Source organism: Vombatus ursinus, unplaced genomic scaffold (genome assembly GCF_900497805.2).
Source record: "Vombatus ursinus unplaced genomic scaffold, bare-nosed wombat genome assembly UNPS02014807.1, whole genome shotgun sequence".
Taxonomy (NCBI): Eukaryota; Metazoa; Chordata; class Mammalia; order Diprotodontia; family Vombatidae; genus Vombatus; species Vombatus ursinus.
Window position 1 is genome coordinate 45,544,425 of NW_020954585.1, and position 20,109 is coordinate 45,564,533.

Genomic DNA, 20,109 nt, shown 5'->3' on the forward strand with positions numbered 1-20,109 from the left:
TCAATGGTTATTTATTAAATGCCTACTACATACAGTTCTCACTTTATGTAGCTGGACTGTCCCACAGATTTTTACATAATGTGAATTTGCCTTCAGACATGGGAGTAAGGGAAGGGTGGAGGAAGGAAGGGGACTTTGTGTCCACAAAACGAAGCTGTCACAGGATAAGGACATATTGGGGCCAGGGACAGAGAGACAAGGGTGAGAAGAAGAAAATGGGGAGGTCCTGGGACCAGCCATGTGGAGGCCAGACACAGACAGGAGAGAATGGGGACAGATACATGGCACCTGAGTGAGGACTGTTAGGGGCTAGATATATGGGCAGCGGAGGGCAGAGGTCTCATCTCTTCACTTTGCAGGTCTATAGCAAAGCCCCTGTCTGCCAAACCCCCATCTCGTGGTGGTTTCTCTGGGTGCTTTCACTTGGAGAGTTTTTTGTTTTTTATTTATTTATTTAATGAATTATTTATTGTTTTTTGTTTTTGTTTTAATGGGGGGAGGCCTCAGAGCGCTGAGCAGAGGGACAGGAATGGAGAGAGAAGGAGGACAGTACTGTACAGTAAAGTTAACATAAGTGGTTTTGCGATGCAGATTTCTTTCAGAATTGTTTACATAAAATTAAATTTGTGAAAATGTGAATTTATGTAAAGCAAGAACTGTCTATATGTGCAGTTCCCATGAGCTGGGAATCCAAAGACAAAACAAAAAACAACCCCCACCTTCAAGGAGCTGATGTTCTACCAGGGGAGTTGAAACATTTATATAGGTAGGTCAGTACTCTACAATATTTAGGTTTCCACTTGAGAGTAGATGACAGAAATTTGTAGTGGACCCTAGGGTGCACAATTATGTGGTGTTCAGAAGCTCATGAGTAGGATCAGAGAGGGCAGATTGATATGGGATACTCCAGAGTTGGTGTTTGACAAGTTATGAGTGCCAGTGGGACAAGAGGGTAAGGAATTCATGAGTTGAGGTGGTTAAGCAGTAGAATTAATACTTCAGAAGGGAAAGTGAAGAAGACCAAGAGTTCAGAGTAACTGAAAATTGTGGTGAGGGCAGCAAAGATGAAGAAGAGGTTTAGGATTGACTGCACACACATAACCTGTATCAGATTGCTTGCCTTCTCAATGAGGAGGGAGGAAGAGAATTTGGAACTCAAAATTTTATAAAAATAAATGTTAAAATTTTTTTACATGCAGTTGAGGGGAAAAAATTTCAGGGAATAGGTTCAGGAGAAGCAAACCAGAGGAAGAAGATGGAGGGACAAGAGTTAAGAGTACTTTGCCAAAACATTATTTCAGTGGGCATCCCTGTATTTTACAAAGGAAGTTTTACATTGTAACATTTAAAACTGCTTTGGAACTTCATAATGCTATTCTTAGGTAGGACCCATGTCTTAGGACTTAACAGCTGTGGTTTTCTGGTCACTTAAACTCTCTGGATTGAGTTCAGGTTTTCATGCTTCTGATGTGGGATGTGAAACAGAGCCTCAGATGTAATATAAGTATGTGAGAGATAGCATCCTAATTTGCAGTGCACATTGACCATCCAAGGAGCTCTGCAGATACTGGCAAAGCTCACAGTTCTGAACAGACTGTATAGCAGATTTTTTTTAGTACATATAGTTGTATATTGAGGCAAAATTCCTGATGATTACATTGCAAACTACACATTTTCTAAGCCTTTTAATTTTTTACTTCTGTTGTTTGGGAACTATCAAAAAGCTAACTGTTTTTAATGAAACAACTTATCAGCTACAAAAATAAGCCTTAAAATTTGAAGTAAAAACTTTCAGAAGGGCTATATATAGATAAATCCATTGTCGTTATCTTAGCTATCTTGGTTAATCAATCAACAAACATTTATTACTCAACTATGTGCCAGGCGCTGGGGATACAGATAGAAAGAATAAAGCATTCTATTCCCTCTTTCCATCATAGTTGTTCCAAAATGATGACATTTCTTCCTCATAGTTCTATCTTCTCTGCTTGATAATCTAGTAAAGTTGAAGCTCACTCTTTGACCTTGTAATCATGTTTTTAGTGGCAAACTGTGGTGTCATAATTCTCAGATTATTTCACCACAGGACAAAACAAGCTGAAGAAAACAAGCAGGGGATGGAGGTGGGTAGGAGGGGTGTGTGCAAGAAACCTTTACAAAGTAGCATCTTTTGGAACAGCAGGAAAAGACTGAAAATTACTAGCAAACTAATATTTTAGTTTTTAGATCTTGTCATTTCATCTCAGAGTTCCCCAAAGTACTTTGCTAAAACTCTCCTGTTGATATATGGCTGTTTGAGTAGAACCTTTGTAGTAACAGTGACTGTATAGTTAGGAAAGCCTGATAGCCTGCTGGTGTGGCAATCAATACTGAATGGAAAGAGCGCTGGACCAGAAGCTCTAGTCTCAGCTCGGCAGCTACCATTATGACCTTGGACAAGTCTCTTCATTTTTAATGGGCTTCAGGTTCTTCATCTGTAAAATAAGAACTATGGGTGATATACTCTCAGAGATCCCCTCCGATTCAGCAAAGTATCTTCAGTATTTCACTAATGTTTTGATTGTTTGGGGAGAGGTGGAGATTTTTTTTTAAAGTATGTTCTCCACTGCTCCAAACCAAAACGAAACACGTATTCCTAAATGAATAATTATCCTAAAATGTATTCTGCAGAACTTTTGCTTATTTGAGATGACTTAAAGCCATAATCTCCTTTAAGTAGTTGATAATTATAATAAAACATTGGTTCAGAAAAAGTAATCCATTGCAACAGTTGATTTCTCTTGAATGAAGGAGCTTAACTTTGTAATAGAACATTTCTGTGATAAAATCACCTAAAGTTACTCTGCTAAGTAATGAGAGAGAGTTTTTTCTATAGGTGTCATTAAGTTCAGCATTATTTACTTTTCCACTCTATTTCTTTCTCCCCAACTCCATGATTTCCTTAAGAAAATCTATTAGAGATGCAAACATCTCTACAACAACAACAAAAAAAGCACAGCTCAAAGATCTTGAATAGGCTATGCATATTATAAGTTCTCCTGATCAAGAATCAAGAATGTGCTCTCTATTACTATTGTATTCAGCGTATTGCTAGTATTGTAGAAGTCACTAAATGTTCTGACTCTGTTTGCAAAACATTCCACATCTGTGGTCCCCTATTATTCAAATGAAAGAGGAAAGGTGCCATTTCCTGTTCTCTTCTGGCCCAAAGCATTCAGCTTCATTTTTTGCACTTTTATTACTATAATCATTATACATATTGTTGTCTTGGTTCAGTTCTTGCATTAGTGCATAAAAACCTTCCCACCTTTCTCTGAATTCTTGTCACTTCTTACAGTACAATATTACATTGCATTCATATATCACAATTTCTTTAGCTCTTCCCTAGTTAGTGGGCACCCTCCCCCATTTTCGCTTATTTGCTACCACAAAAAAAGTTGTTATAACCATCTTGGCATATGTGGGACCTTGCTTTTTGTCTTAGTGGCACCCTCTATTACTTAGTACTCATGGTATTTGGATTAAAGAGCCTTCTTAACAATGACAATAAGATGAGAGGATACCGACCCAACAGGCTTTTCTTGCCCAAAAAATATTGTCTGAAACTTTTGTCATTAAGATATTCAGTTGTATTGTTTTCAGCTTTTTGTACCAGACAAGAAAACTGAGGTCCAGGAAACTTTAGCCATTGTCACATTTGCCCTAAAAAGTCATCAGTAAACTTTTATTAAATGTCTGCTGTGAGCCAGCCATGGTGTTAAGCTCTGGGAATACAAAAAGAAGCAAAAAGACAGTCCTGCCATCAAGAAGCTCACAGTCTAATGGGGGAGACAGCAAGCAAACAAATATGCACGAACAAGCTATGTGTAGGAAACAGTTAAAAGAGGGAAATCACTAGATTTAAGAGTGGTTGGGAAAGGTTTACTGTAAAGGATGGAATTTTAGTTGGGATATGACAGAAACCAGGAGATGAGAAGGAAAAACATTCCAGGCATGGTGGACAGCCAAAAAATATGCCCAGAGCCAAAAGGTGGAGTCTCCTTTTCATAGAACAGTGAATAGCCCATGTCACTGAATTGAAATATGTATTGGGGTAGTAAGATTTAAGAAGCCTGGAACAGTAGAGGTATGGAGGGTTGGGGTAGATTAGGAAGGGCTTTGAATGCCAAACAGGATTTTGTGTTTGATCCTGGAGATGGTAGAGAACCAGAGAAATATATTTGAGGGGGTGTGTGTGTGTGTGTGTGTGTGTGTGTGTGTGTGTGTGTGTGTGTGTGTGTGTCCTTCTTTTTAGGAAAATCACTTTGGTAGCTGAATAGAGGATGGATTGATGAGGGCCTGCACTAGGTTGGTAGGACTGTCAGAGGAGAGAAGGGGGCATGTTTAAGAGGTATCAGCAGGCCTTGGCAACAGATTGGATGGGGGTGTGGGTTTGGGGGGGTGAGATATTGAGGTGTGAAAGATGACTCCTAGTTTGCAAGCCTGAGGGACTGGGAGGATGGAGTTGCGCTCTACAGTAAGAGAAGTTGGTAGAACATAAGGATGGTTAAGGAGAAAGATAATTATTTCCATTTTGGACATGTTTAAGATGTCTACTGAACATCTAGTTTGAGATGTCTGAAAGGGAATTGCAGTGTGAGATTGGAGATCAGCAGAGAATTTGGGACAGGATAGGTAGATATGAGAATCATTAGCACATATATGGTAATTAAATTCATGGAAGCAGTTGTGATTATCAAGGGAAGTGATATAGAGGGAGAAGAGAAAGGACCCAAGGCAGACCAGGACTTACTGCATGTAATCATTCAGCTTCTCAGTTCACTGTAAACATTTGAGTTTAACTATATGTAGCCTTCTTAAGAACTGTTTGGTCTATGTATATAGACAAGCCAAGAGATAAATTGAGTAACTATGTGTGACAGATACACAATAGCAAGACGGAAAATTCTCTTGAAACATTCACCTTAAATGATGGCATTGAAATGGGGAAAAGGGGGGGAAATTGCTAATTAGAAATAACTAAGTTTAAAAAAAAATAGTTAAGTTAAAATTGAAACTGAGACCTAACATTACCTCACATTGACACAGGTATATCCTTAATAGATTCACAGGGAAGTCTTCATATAACTATCACAGCAAGAGCTGGGGATGGGAAGCGTACCCTCAGTTCATAGTTAAGACCTTATAATAATTATATGGAAGAAGTCTGCTTCAATCAAAATAGGTAAAAACAATTTTCTAACTAGTGAGTAGTAGTTTGGCTAAATTGTTAATTTCAGAAGTTTTCCCTTTGTAATTGACACAAGCATTTTCTCCCAGTATTTTAAAAGGGAAACAAAAACAGGTACTATGTAATTATAAGCCAGTTAGCTTTTTGGATATAGTCTTTTAGTTAAGTGGCAGCATTGTAGTAAGAAGTCAGTAGCTCTGAACTAGGATTCAGAAGACCTTGGTTCTAATTCTACATTGTATATTTAATGAGGGGATGACTTGGGTAAGTCACACCTAATTTTTTACTTTTCTCTTTAAAATGAAAATACCTGCTCTGCCAACTCATGGGACCAGGGCAAAGGTCATCAGATGAAATTCTGTGTGAAAATGCTTTGTCAGCTTTAAAGTATTATTATATAAATGTTTGATCTTTCCACATGCCACTCATCTGTTTAAAATTTGGAAGTGGGAAAAATCTTCATGATGCTGAAGATGATGTGGTATTGACTTTCCCTTCCTCCACCCCCAATAAATAAGTGAATACCTCGTATATGGGAAGGAGTGTCCATTTAGAAGACAAATACTGCTGGGACAGTCCCACCTTTAACTAAAGCTTAATTATTAGTTAATGTCAGAGCAGGGAGCAGTTGTCATTTAGGGTAGAAATAGGACATTGATTATAGGGTTATAAATTTAGAGTTTCAAGAGAGCTTGAGGATATCTAGTTCAACCTTCCCATTATACCAATGGGAAAACTGAGGCCCAGACGAGTTAACGAGGACTTCCATAAGGTCACACAATTAGTAAATAGCAGAGCCCAGATTTGAACTCCTCCAGGTCCTCTGATTGCGTAACTAGGACTTTTCCCACTATACTATACTGCCTTTCTCATAGGCTTTAAGGAGGTTCACTTTGGGAATGAAAGAATGCTGAGATGGAGAAAAGTAGTTGTTTATAAAGCAGATGGGAGAATAACTAAAACAAACTACACATCTCTCATTATTGCTTGAGGCCAAAGGGTTGGCCCTGAAATTACCTGATAGCACGTGCTAACCCAACCTGTCATCTAGGAGCTAAGAGAAGAAAAAGGGGTGGAAGTAAAGGCATACGCATTATATCTTCTCCATTTTTTTGCTTTCAGATCTGTTAACAGAGAAATTGGATGCCAGTCTTATTTCTCTAGCTCTAACAATTGTAGGATTTAATTTTTGGCAATTTTGTTATAGCAGTATTCCACTCTAAATTACAATTTATATCCCACTGAGTTCCTTATAAGGGAACTTTACTCTCACTTCTTGAGTAATAGAGGATGAATTGTTAGATTATTTTTTATTATCAAAATCTTTACTGTTTTCCCTACTTCCTTTTTCCCCCCCTCAGCTAACATTTCATTTTGGTTAGTCTTCTGCTTTGTTAGCATTTTAGCATGGTTGGGAAGATTACAAATGAAACTATAGTGTTTATTTTGCTATTTAGTAATCCTATTAAGAAATTTGGTCAAAATGAGAGTTCTGAATTATATGCATTTAAATTTTTCCATATTCATCTTGACCTTTCCCCACCCTCCCAGTCCAATTTCTATGAATAATTGAAAGTTGCCTAAGTTTAGTAACCTTTTCCATTTTTTAATTTTAGGCCTTTTCTGATGCCATTAAAAAATGGCAGGAGCTATTACCAGAAGCCAGTGGAAAGAGAAAAAAGAGGAAAGAAATGAATCAGTATTCTTACATAGATTTCAAATTTGAACAAGGTAAATGGAAAACTGTGTGTGTGTTCCTACCTTGTATGAAACCATTCAGCAGAATTTATCCACTTACCCACAGCAGTCAAGTAAATGTAGCTATTTTGTGGGGTGCTTTAGCAAATATACCTGAATAAGAGCCCTCACTTTTGTTCATAAACTAGTTTCAAGGACAAATACTGATATAGAATAACTGTTTTGAGGGCACATCAGAGTTTGAGGAAACATTTCAATTATTTCTTGTTCATACCTGGAGCATATAGTGACAAGAATATGAACCTTTTGTGAGGTAGAAAACCACATGTAAATAGATACTATTTGGTTCAACTCTTTGGTCCAGAAAAAACTGGCTTCCCATGTCTGCCATGAGCTCATAGTATACCAGGCTAAAAATGTAGGTGGACAAGCCGTCATTACTAAGGAGTCACTTGAGAACCCGAGAGAACCAGTATGGATGGACCAATTTTAAAATGGTAAATTGTTTAGTTTAGAAAGCTGTACAGACATAATACACGTCTTTTAGATGCCTCCTTGATTGCTTTCATTCTTGTGGATGAAACACTATGGAAACTCTTTATTAAATGAAAGGTTTTAAGTTCACATCATCTGCAAGATGTAGCATTGGTAGAATTTATAGGAAACTTCACCTGAGTTGCATGTTTCCTGGGTGAGGAGACGTGAGATTTCCTTCTTAGCACTTTTTCCTCAAACCACTGCTATATTTGGACACATTTTCTCCCATTGGGCATTCTCCTTTTTATTGCTGATCCCTTGTCTGTTACTACCCAGACTTTTATGATCTCAAATATACTTAAAAGAATAATTCCTTTAAAGAAATTCAGAATTAAGAGCTCTTTATAAAGGGTGTAGAATCCAAGAGTTGGAAGAGACCTTAGAGATCGCCTCCCTCTCAGTTCAAGAACCCCCTTGATGGCACATCTGACAGGTGGTTATCCAGCCTCTGTTTGTCTGGCTGACACCTCACTTCTTTATGAGTCACTTCATGCCGTGTTTGTGCAGTTTGCATTTTTATAGAGGTCTTAAAAATCTGCGTCCTGTTGACTTTCACTTGTCTTTCCAAATTCTGCCTTCTGGAGCAACACAGAGTAAATCTAAGCCTTCTTTTACATGCCTTCAGTACTTCAAAAGGTACCCATTGGTTTGGGTACTCCCTTCCCAAAGCAGAACAAAAATGATCATGTCACAATAGTCTGCATGTGTTCTCAGAAAAATTAATCATTGCTTAGCAGGTTACCTTCTGATGATGAACCTCTCCAAACTTAGCTGGGCTGGTCCTTAGATGACAGATGCATAGTCTGTCCTTTTTGGTTTGGTAGGACCTACCAGAGCTTGTGCTTTGTTAATGTAGCTGTCAAGAGCCCCTGGTCTGCTCCCTACCATTATAATGCATTGGAATGAGGCTTTTGTAGAAGTTTCATTTGACAGTCCTTAAAATATTTAAGACTGCTCTCACGTTCCTATCTCTCACCTCCATTCCTTAAAGAGTAAATGATCAGGTCATGATGAGGTGACCATTTGTTACATTGTGGTAGAGAAGATCAAATTCTTGTTTAGTTTGGGCTAGACGAGATGATCTCTAAGATCTCTTCCAAATTGGAATGTGTGTTCCAAATCTTTCTGCACACATGTGTATGACAAAAACAGACAGTAAGTTATCTTGTGGTTTCCCCATACAAATTTGTCAAGTCTTATCTTTTCTATTCTATACCTTTGTGATAGTTTTCTTTTAACTTAAATGCAGCAACTTCCACTTAGATTTTTGCTAAATTTCATCTTACTTATTTTGCCTAATCACTTAATTTAAGGAAAGAAAATAATCATCCTCTTCATTTTTGGGATGTGCGTGTTGTGCAGTGACTTGTGGGGTTTTCTCATGGAACATTTATTGGAATTTAAATCTTAAATTGTACCATATTTCAGCCCATGTGTTATCTTATCTCCATTGGGAATTATATAAACACTGTAGTATTAAATTCACATATAGAAACAGGAAAGCAGAATTATATAAAGCATAAAATGGAAATCATATAAGTCAATATGGATGGACCAATTTTAAAATGGAATTTTTTTGGGGTCATATTGCTGGTTAACTGTTTGCTGTTTGAAAAGTTCTAGATAGTGGCTGAAGGGAAAAGAAAAAAGGACAGAAACAGATAAATTGCTTGTCACTGATTTCTAGCATAGGTTTGAAAACTTATGCGCCAAGTCCCATTGTCCACCCTAAATAAAAGCAGGAGATTTTTCTTTGAGGACCAACTTCTGTTTAGCAGAGGAGAACACTTTCATTTATTTTTAATCATGTATCATAATGCCCCAGGCCCTCTAGGCTGTATGGAAAATACAAAGATTAGTATAACTCCCTTAAGATTCTTTCAATCTAATAGAGGAGAAATGTATACAATTATAATACGAAACAATCTGTAATAAATACTATAAGAAAGTTTCAAAGAAAATGCTCTATGAGAAGTCATACTTAGTTTTGGTAGAAGATTCATGGAGGAGGTGGTATTTGAGAATAGTTATGATAATAGAGCAAAGTACGTTTGGGAACACATGTACTCTAGTTTGGCTGAAACAAAGGGTATGTGTAGCAGGAAGTAGTGGGGCATCTGACTGGAAGCATAAAGAGTGAGTGGGTCAGACTGTGGAGGGAATTGAGTATGAAGACCTGAATTCCTAGCACTATAACTTTTGCTGAAGTTTTCCTTGTCTTACATTCTTTAGGTGATGTAAAAATAGAAAAGCGGATGTTCTTTCTGGAAAATAAACGTCGACACTGGAGGTCCTATGAGAGGCGTTCACTCCTTCCGCCTGTGAGAAAAGAGCAAGAATTCTATGAGAAGAAAGTCAAGGAGATGGCCGAGGTAAGACCTTTACTCTGGGGGTTGGGGGGATTAAAGGTGAGGAAAGGGGGTGTATTTCATAATAACTTGTTAAGTGATCAGGCTGTGGGAGGGGTTGTGATGGTGTGCCTTACCACACATGGTAGGTAGTATGTGTGTGCTGGACTTGAGATGAAGGATGGAGCAGAAATCCAAGTTGTAAACAAGGCTTTTTATCTGACAGGTTCTGTAATAAACAAGTGTGTTACCTTCTTTGCCTCAGTTTCCTAATAAAGCAAAGGAGCTGAACTAGACAGTCTCTAATATTTCTTTCAGTTCTGTGATTTTGTCATTTTCCTCCTACTTGGAGAAGTAATTCTGGAAATGGGAAGAATGGGGAAACCAATAGAGTTATGAGATTATCACCTGGCAACATTTTGGATCATGGAGATGATTATTTGTTAGGGAGGGATCCTCCTTCCCCTTTTTTTCATATCTTCAGTTTTAGTCCTTATGTTCCCTGAGTCTTAAGCTCAAAGAAAAATACCATTTTTTTGTGGATACAAAGGAATTGACATTCACATAGACTGTTATGGTAATAAGAAAGTTGGCTTTTGTCTTAGATTTTTATTTTCAGCACTCAGGTGAGAAGAGTATGCAGGGTTATTTATATTTTTTCCTTTTCACTCATGAGCATCGATTATAAATTCTTAGCACATATGAATGACAACGTACTTTATTTACAAGAAGTGAAGTGTGACACTTCCCAAATTCCATTTATATTCCCTTTCCTTAGAAAGCTGATTCTGGCTGTAAGGTCCCAGTTTGTAGTCACTTTGTGGTGGTTTAGGATACAAAACATTGGAGTAGAAGTCAGAAGCTTGGGGATTTGTCCCAGTTCTGTCACTAACAACCATTATAACCTCAGACAGTTCACTTCATACCTGTGGACGTAGTCTTCTCATTGGTAGAATGAGAAGATTGGACTCAGTGATCTCTTAAGTTCTTTTCAACTTTAAATTTCAGTACTTTTATGATTTAGTCCTCATAGCAAGATGCCTTTTGATACTGGCCTTAAGATCTATGAGGAAGCTGTTCATACCCCATTTTTTAAAGATATTAAAATAAGATTTCTTTTAAAAGTCACCATTATTGCTCATGTTCAGCACACTACAAAAAGATGTTATTTCAAATGGCAACTGAAAAATAAAGCTTGACAAATTTATCAATGATCTCAGTTCAGTTCCCTTGATTTTCTATTTAGGAAAGTTCCATTGAATTTCTTTGTCTCTTAAAACCTAGTAACTAATGTATCAATTAGCAAGAGTTTATTTACCATCAGCTCTGTGTCCTAACACTGTGCTAGGTTCTAAGCATTCCCTCCCTGCTGCTGCTTCCCCACCCCGCCAATGGATTTTTTATGTGGGGTTTTACTGTGGGAATGTTGACTAATTTATTCAGATTTTTTTTGTTGCCATTTTGTACATTAACAGCTCTCATCCAAGTAACAATAGAGTATCTCCTTAATCTAACTGGTTATTCCACCTGCTGCTCCACCTTAATGAGAAGTTGGGAGCCAACTTGCCTCCTATTTACATCAATTCGTTCTCTGTACCATGACTCTTCCATTAGTCTTTTAATCATAAGACAGTTGAGCATTTATTAAATGCCTACTAAGTTCCAGGCTCTCTGTTAGGCTCTGAGAATACAAATAAAAGAGATGAAATAATCTCTTTTCAAAAGGAACTTACATCCTAATCACAGTGAGAGACAGGCGAAGGGAGGGAGGGAGGCAGGAATAAATACATACACACATTTTTCTATATATGTGTTCCTTTCTCTGTATGGATGGATACACACATACAGAATAAAGAGAATAAATACAAGGAAGTACAAAGTAGTAGAACACAAGGTAGTTTGATGGGGATGCGAGTTAAGAAAGATTTCTTGTAGTAGTTGGTACATGAGAGGGGTACAGTAGCTCAGAAGTAAGGAGGGAGTATAGGCAACGACCATGTAAAGGTGATATGTGAAGAGCAAAGGTAAGGCCAGTTTAACTGGGACACAGAATGCAGAAGGGCTCGTAATATCCCTTGAAGCTGGAAAAATAGGTTGGCTAGATTATGAACGACCTAACAACTGAGCAAAGGAGTTTATTTGAATATAGAAATGATAGAAAACCACAGGTAGCTTTTGAGTTAGGGGAATGAGGTGCTTAAGGAAAACCACTTTGGCAGCAAGTGTGTAGAATGAACCAGAGTGGGAAGAGATTTGAAACTTTCAAGAAAATCATTTAGGAGGCTGTTGAAATAATCTAGGTCAAAGGTGATGAGGGCCTGAGCTAAGCTAGTAGATGTGTGACTGGAGAGAAGGGTTCATATTCTGTAGATGTTATAGAGGTAGAGAGAGCAAAATTTGACAACTGGTTAGATATGAGTGAAAATAAGGAGTCCAGGAAAATGCAGAGGTTACATATTTGGGAGACTAGAAAAACGGTGATACCTTTGCCAGAAATGGGGAAGTTTTGAAGAGGAGGAGAGGATTTGAGGGAAGAAGAATGCATCCATTTTTGGATGTGTTGAATTGTCTCTTGAACTTCCAGTTTTAAATGTCTAATAGGCAATTGGAGATTTGAGAATGAAGCTCAGAAAGAAGACTAGAGCTGGACATTTAGATTTGAGTTCATCAGGGGAAATACAGAGAAAAAAGAGATGGTCCAAGACAGAGCCTTGGTGGGGACACTTGCATTTAAGGAGGAAGACAAAGATGAAGATCCAGCAAAGAATATTTTTCTCAAATAAGAGGAGATAGTCGGGGGGGGGATGTCTGACTGAGGTGAAGTGAAGAAGAGGGAGCTTTGGGAAAGTGTCAATTTCTCAATGAGTTGTGAGGTAAGGTCCTCAGCTAAGAAGGTAGGGAAAGAGAATGGCATGAGAGGCTTGAGGAGAGATGAGAAGATTTGGAACAGGTGCTGTAGTGAGTGGAGTAGAGAATCAGTTAGAGGGTCAGCTAGGTGGCTCAGTGGCCAGAGGTCTGGCCTTGGAGTCAGGAGGACCTGAGTTCAAATCTGGCTTCAGACACTTGACACTTAACTAGCTGTGTGACCCTGGGCAAGTCACTTAACCCTGATTGCCTCACAGTCAGCATGGTTGGATTTCCTCCATGAAGGAGGCAGAAGGTAGGAGACAGTAGTCAGGTCTGGCAGTAGGAAAAGGGGACAAAAGATTTAAGAGTAGAGTAGAGAATAGTGTAGAGATTGAGAGGGAAAGAGAATGTAATCAGTGCAAGGATAATGTCGTAAGAAAATATTGAGAGAGAGGGTTTAGAGGTCCCCAAGAAGATGAAGAACAAGGTTAAAGTTTAAAACACATAAGGATATAGAGAATGATAAAAGATTTTGATCAGTTAAAAATATTTTTGAATCATCAGCATGGGAGTGGAACATTTCTAAGTGATGGAAAGATGAAGGGTATGGCTTGTGTGTAGCTTAGGTGTAGTGTAGGGAGGTCAGGAAATTAAATATTTGTAGAAATTTTTTTCCCCTCTAATAGTGACTATGGCCATTGTTGCCAACTTTTGGGAAAGATTACTGCTATATATTGTCAGGAATGCTTTAATCACTAAATTTGACTCAATCTTGGTGTAATCATGTCCCTGACCATTTATTCCTGTAGTTTGGTTATTCTTGTATACCCTCATCTCAATTTCACATTCTGTAACAAGGCAGAAAGAATGTATCATTGTTTTTTGATTTGGAGTCTTTACATTTTTTAATGAGAAGCTCTAAATATGAATTCTTAGTTTTAACTAAGGAAATTTTGCCAGGCTTATCTGTTTTTACTTGATTTGGAAGGGAGAAAAGAGTCTAATCCTTAATCGAAATCTCACAGATTATCTCCTTTTTATGACCTTGGATTCAAACCAGCTCTGCTGATTAAATAGAACCATCATTAAAAATTCTATCCACTTTTGAGCAATTACTCACATTTTTGCCAGATGGAGGGCCATTTCTTTAGAGCTAAAAACAACCCTAGAAATGATCCAACCCCCTCATATTGCAGATAAAGAAATTGAGGCACAGTGAAGGTAAAGTGACTTGCCCAAGGTCATATGGTTAAGTAGCAAAGTCTGGATTTGAACCCAAGGTCATATGGTTAAGTAGCAAAGTCTGGATTTGAACTCAAGTTCACTGACTTTAAGTCAAGATTCTTTATAATTTACAAGTTTTTACCATTTCTTTGGTGATTCTCTGGACTTAATTCCATGCTAATTTTTGGCAGAACTGCCCTGAGAAGCCAACATAAATATCATAGAGAAAAGTAATTTTTTTGAAGTAACTACAAGAATAGCCTTTTTTTTGATAGCCTTAGTTAATATTTAATTATTAAAGTAAATGGCAAATAGTTCATTGCATCTTTTTGTGGGTTGTGTTTGTTATAGCCTATTCTTTTTTCTCACTTAGCATGCTGACTTTTTGCTTGCCCTGCAAATGAATGAAGAACAGTATCAAAAGGTAATTGCCTTAAGTGTCATCTTTTTAATTAATTATCTCTTTATTTCCTTGTTTATTTGGGGGCGTTCCTCTTGTCAGATTTTCCTAGCATTTTTTGTGGCCAACTATTTTAACAGAGTATTCATTTTTTTCTATTTTAACATGCCCCACTCTACTGAGTTGAGAGACTAAGCCAGATTCCCCAGCCAGATTAACATATAATTGGGAAATGTTGAACAAAATAAATAAAAATACAGTACAACATAGACAATGTTAATTTGTCATTTTCTAAGTCAATATACGGTGGCGGGAGTCACTTTCTATTTGAGTTTGTTACCACTGATCTAAGCTATTGGCCACACTTAGAAATTGCTCTAATTCTTGATTTGTACCAGACTCATACCAACACTGGAAGAAGGATAATGAACCTAAGAGACCAATTCATTGGATTAGCTGCTTAGGAACTCCTGTTCAAGGAGCCTTTTTCACATTTAAGTGTTAATTTCACTTCTGGGGAGGACAGGGCAAAATGTATTTGGGCCTCAATTAGTTTTCACTGTTCCCCTCTTGCATTTCAGCCTCTCTGTTTCAGAATTAAATTGTAGTAGGAGAGATTGTCTACCATACCTGGCCTTTTTTTAAATAAGAAAATGAGCATCTTACCGGCACTTGTGTTGCTTTGCTTATGCTTACACTTTAATCTTGACTTGAGACAGTCTCTTTGAATAATAAAAATTAACTTTTTCATTTTACACTGTTGCTTCATTTCCTCTAGGAATTCTAGTTGCCTTTGTGTCCACACTGTGTTTTTCTCAGAGGCTTTGCTTGTAAATACTTTGGAGTTGGTGTTTTCTTCTGGGTTGGTGCCCCTGGCTTTGTGATAGCTCTTTGTTTCCAGTATCTTCTTTTGTTTACCTGTTCCTCCACTTTTGTGTCCTAAATTTAGACTTCATTTATTTATGGGCTAGGATCTGCACACTTTAGGAGTGAATGTTGGGGCCTTGTGTGGACTTGACTTTTATTATCCAGCATCGTATGGCTACTATATTCTTCAATCTTCAAAGGTCTAATAAGTAATGGAGCTGCAAACTTTCAGTATGCCCTAACTGGTTTGATCTCAGGCAGGGTATAACACTGCCCTCCTGTTCCAAGTTTTGCAGGTTCCCCAACCAGGTTTGGGTCTGGGCAACATAACTTCAGGTGTTTGCCCCTGGTTCTAGTTCCAGGAGACAATGGCTAGTCCTACCTTGTGTACTGTGCCTGCATCCCCCATCCCTTTTCAACATCCCCATCATAGCAACAAACTTTGTAGGCTTACCTTTGGTCTGAACTCTGTAGTCTTTGCCCTTGTTACTTAATTGCAGGTCCCAGTCCTGTTCTATATACTGAAACCATGATTTAGAGTTGTGGGCAGAGTGACAGAGCTGTAGGTCCTCCCCTGGTCTCAGTCTTAACCTGATTGCTTGTCTGAGCTAAGGCTATCAGCTTGGCTTGGGAGACACTGTGGTGTCTCCTTGGATTTTCTGATTACTACACAGTCTGGTACTCTTCCTCAATCCTTGTGGGAGTAGTTGTGAGAGAGAACTGGGCTGGACTGTTTTATCCTCTATCTCTGCCAGTCACAAATCTCCATAAAAACTCGGAATAAGATTCCTAACTGCTGTACTGTTATAAGCCAGATGTAATTTGAGAAAGGAGCTTTGGGATGCCATTTCTTGAGCCACTTTGATCATAGAATCTAGGCCTCATGGTTTAGTGGGTAGAAGCCTTCACCTGAAGCCAAGAAGACTTGGCCACATCTAACCTTTGACACTTACTGACTGTCCCCACAGTAGTAAAGTATAAGCCTTTTGAAGTCAGGAACCACTTTTGTATCCCCAGCACCCTGCACATCACCTTCTATAATAGGTATTGAAAATGTTTCTTGAATTGATTTTGCATGCTAAGAACTTTTGAAAATAATATAAAAATGTCACTTCAAGTAGCTATAGCAGCCAGATAAACTGAGAATGGTATGAATATCTCAGTGAATTAATAATAACTTTTGTTTTCTGACTTCTTTAGTTGACATTCAATAAGATGTTTGCATTGGGCATTGGGGTGAAGTATGGCTACCCTTGCTGCTTAAGGGCAGGAAATAGGTTATCTAATTTCTGCTTATGGATTGTAGGATGGTCAGATGATAGAATGCCGTTGCTGCTATGGAGAATTTGCATTTGAGGAGCTGACTCAGTGTGTTGATGGTCACTTATTCTGCAAGGAGTGCCTAATCAAATATGCCCAAGAGGCAGTCTTCGGGTCAGGAAAGGTAAGAAGTGCTAAGATACTCTTAGAACCAAAGGATAATTTAAAGTGAGTCCAAGTGATGAGCAAGTCAGGACACTATGATTCAATGCCTTTTACCCATGCCCTTTCTGGGACAAAGTGTCATTCTTAGAAGAGGTAGTAAACGATAGTGCTCCTAAACTTGCCTCAGACCCTATATCTGCAAGGCTCTTGGTCCTTAGAGAAAGCAGAAATTTATTTTCAAGCAACAGGATCCTTAGAGGACCAGTCCTCTAAAACTCACTGCCCAGAAGGATTCCACCTTGTCCTTTTTGGTGCAAGATGAATGCCTCGTTGTCATCAAAAGCAGAGCTCTCAAGAGAATGTTATAAACTGTTAACATTTTCTGCTTATGTACATGGAAGTGCCAAAATTCATTGGTGTTTATTCCATAGGTGTTTTCCAAATATTTTTGGTTGCATTAAGATGCATGACTGCTTTGTGCAGTGTCTCATTTTGTGTTGAACTCTGATTCATGTGTTTGAGCATAATATGGGAAAGGGTGTTGGACTTTTTGTTTTTTGGGGTTTTTTTAGTGAGGCAACTGGGGTTAAGTGACTTGCTAGGAAGTATTATGTGTCTGAGGCCAGATTTGAACTCAGGTCCTCCTGACTCCAGGGCTGATGCTCTATCCACTGCACCACCTAGGTGCCCCCCCCTTTTTTTAAAGTCATATTAAGAACCAGAGCAAAGTAACTGAGTTACTTAGTAATCAATTATGTTTGAGTACAAGCTTGTTTATACAAAGGCTCATCATCACTGTTGCGGGTTATTTAGAACCTTTGATTTTCCCCTTTACTGCTGCTTCATGTTTGACTATTTTTTTTTTTTAAATACCATTGCTAGGGATCAGGTGGGAGAAACGAAAGGAGATGAAATGTAGACCAATAAAATTTTATAAGATTTTGGGGAAGGAGAAGGTTGAAACACCAAATGAATGTGTTACAGAAATGTCTATGAATTTCATTAATTCTCTCCTTGTTAAAACTAACTACATAGTCATTCATTGATTAATACCAACCTGCATGTTCTTATGTTTTATACATTTTAAATGTTACTTGAGAGATTAAGTAACATTTAAGAGAGATTAACTCTCTTTGGCATAAAAATATTCCTTTGTCTCATTGAAAGGCTTCCCCATGGTTTTGTCTACTCTTGATTTCTTCCCTGTGTTCAGGGTTGCTGATATGATAGTACTGCCTCTCTCTGAGCTTGGCCAGTGACCTCCCTGGGACTCAGGTTGATTCCTGCTACTTATTGAACTGTTGCCATCATCTTGTACACCATCAGATATTTGTTAGTTGCCTCTAGGGATGTTATTTGTGTTGGCAGCTGTGGTATAGTGGGAAGAGCATTGGATTTGGAATCGGAAAACCTGGGTTTGTATCTCAGCTCTGCCACTTCCTGTTTGTAGGACTTTGCCTCTTAGCCACTCAGAGCCTCATGGAGCAGCTGTACAGTGAGGATCAAATACATAAATGTGTATAACATATTTATTTAGTAAACTGCAAAATGAAGTGCAAATGTCAGCTATTGTTTTAAGATGGATATCCTGATCGAAGACACAACTGAGTGATTGATGCTTAGTATTCTGAAACAGTTCCTTAATTTTTCCCTACATCACCATTATAGTCAGAGCTCAGCTGTATGGAAGCCAGCTGCACATGTTCATTCCCAACCAGTGAACTGGAGAAGGTGTTACCAGAAACCATCCTGCGAAAGTACTATGAGCGAAAAGCTGAAGAAGAAGTAGCCGCAGCCTGTGCAGATGAACTGGTTAGGTAAGTTCGTACAGAGTCCGTTGGGTTTAATCTGGGAACCAAGATGGCCACTACTTTGCCATCATGATACCTAACTGGCCATTAGTTGCTTTTTATTTTGCTTTCCCAACATTTCACTATCTCATAGCTGAGGAACAGAGGCGTAAGAAGCTAACCTGCCTGCCTGACCCTCCAGCCTTTGCCCAGGCTGGGCTCCTGGGCTCAGAGTGCATGCCCTCCACCCCTCTGCCTCTTCATTTAAGGTTCAGCTTATTTTTTCCTCTTCTTTAGAAAGCTTTCTTTGAAGTTATTGCTTGCTCTTTCCCCCTCCAATGATCTCTTTTATACACACACACACACACACACACACACACACACAATCTCCCCCCTCTTTTCCTCTCTCTCTCCACATATACATGTGAGTGTGTGTATATGCATATATAGAGATAAATATATAGAGATGTATGGATAAATGTATAGATATATATGTTTATGTATCTGTATAGTTCTGTTCATATAATAGATAGCCTGTTTATTTGTTAAATTCCCCAGTAATATGTAAACCCTGGAGGTCAAAGTCTTTTTTTGTCTTTATATCTCCAGCACTTAGCACAGGGCCATGAAGTTTAATTATTTATTGGATCACACTGTACTGGAATAAGAAACAAAGGATAACAAGTGATAAGAGTATGTAAACTATGTACATGTCTATAATCATTTTGTTTAGCACCCCAACTTTATGAGCATTTATGAAGCTAAATCAAACTCTGTATTATCAAATAAATATAAATTCAGAGCACATATTCATTATGATCCTTTGGACTTCAGGTGTCCCTTCTGTAACTTCCCAGCTCTTTTGGACAATGAAGTGAAGTGGTTCAGTTGTCCCAATCCTCGTTGCAGAAAGGTAAGGGAACTGTGATCTTTTTCTAGAAATATAACCATATTAACAGTTTAAAGCCAAGATGATGTCTGTCATCCTGACCCTTTGTGATTGATTATCTGGTGAGCAGACACAAAAGGAATTGCATTCCTTTTCAGTACACTAAGAATTGTATTTTGTAAAAGTTAGCTGAGGTTTGGAGCCATGTGGAGCATTTCACCCATAAAGCAGTAAGATTTTGCTTCTGTTGTAAATGCTAACACTATAATGTCAAATCTGCAGGTTTTAGTTACTTTTGTTTTTCTGTTTCAAGAAAGGCATTCTGCCATAGTGATAGCATTTATTTCTTCCCTATTTCAGAGCCCAGATGAGAGCTCTTGTTTTCACAAACTCTTCGGAAAATTTATTCATTCTTGGCATCAAGAAGCTGGTGATGATTGTCATGAAATTTTTATTGCTTTCTATAGATTGTTAGCTTTAAAGTCTAGCCACAGCTTTTGGAAAATTTGAGGAAGATTAATTTATTGGATGAGAAGTGAACAAGCTATTCATGTCTCAATCTTTTTCTCTGCCTTACTTTCCAACCTGTCATGTTAATTAAAGATATCCTAAGAACTCTGGAGAAAATCATGTGAAATTTTGCTGGGACTTGCTTCATATGACTGTGTAGGTTATAGCTTGGTTCTTGGTCTAGTTGGAAGAACTGTAGCCATAAAAGCTTGTAAGTCAATGAGGTAGAAAAATTAAGCTTGTCTGTTCTGTTTTAATTAGTTGTATGCCCAAATATATTCTCATCTGAACTAGGAAGTTTAGATCAAAGAGAATGCTTCATAAGAATTTGAAATGAATACTTT

At 38.1% G+C, this 20,109-nt stretch overlaps 1 protein-coding gene across 1 annotated transcript in view; it reads left to right on the top strand.

The window, feature by feature from the left end:
• Positions 1–20,109, top strand: part of RNF216 (ring finger protein 216) — a 179,876-nt gene that overhangs the window by 72,571 nt on the left and 87,196 nt on the right. The window contains exons 8-13 of the mRNA XM_027874745.1: positions 6,847–6,961; positions 9,698–9,837; positions 14,258–14,308; positions 16,458–16,595; positions 18,245–18,393; positions 19,201–19,279. Of these exons, the coding sequence (XP_027730546.1) occupies positions 6,847–6,961; positions 9,698–9,837; positions 14,258–14,308; positions 16,458–16,595; positions 18,245–18,393; positions 19,201–19,279 (672 nt within the window). The remainder of the gene's footprint in view (positions 1–6,846; positions 6,962–9,697; positions 9,838–14,257; positions 14,309–16,457; positions 16,596–18,244; positions 18,394–19,200; positions 19,280–20,109) is intronic.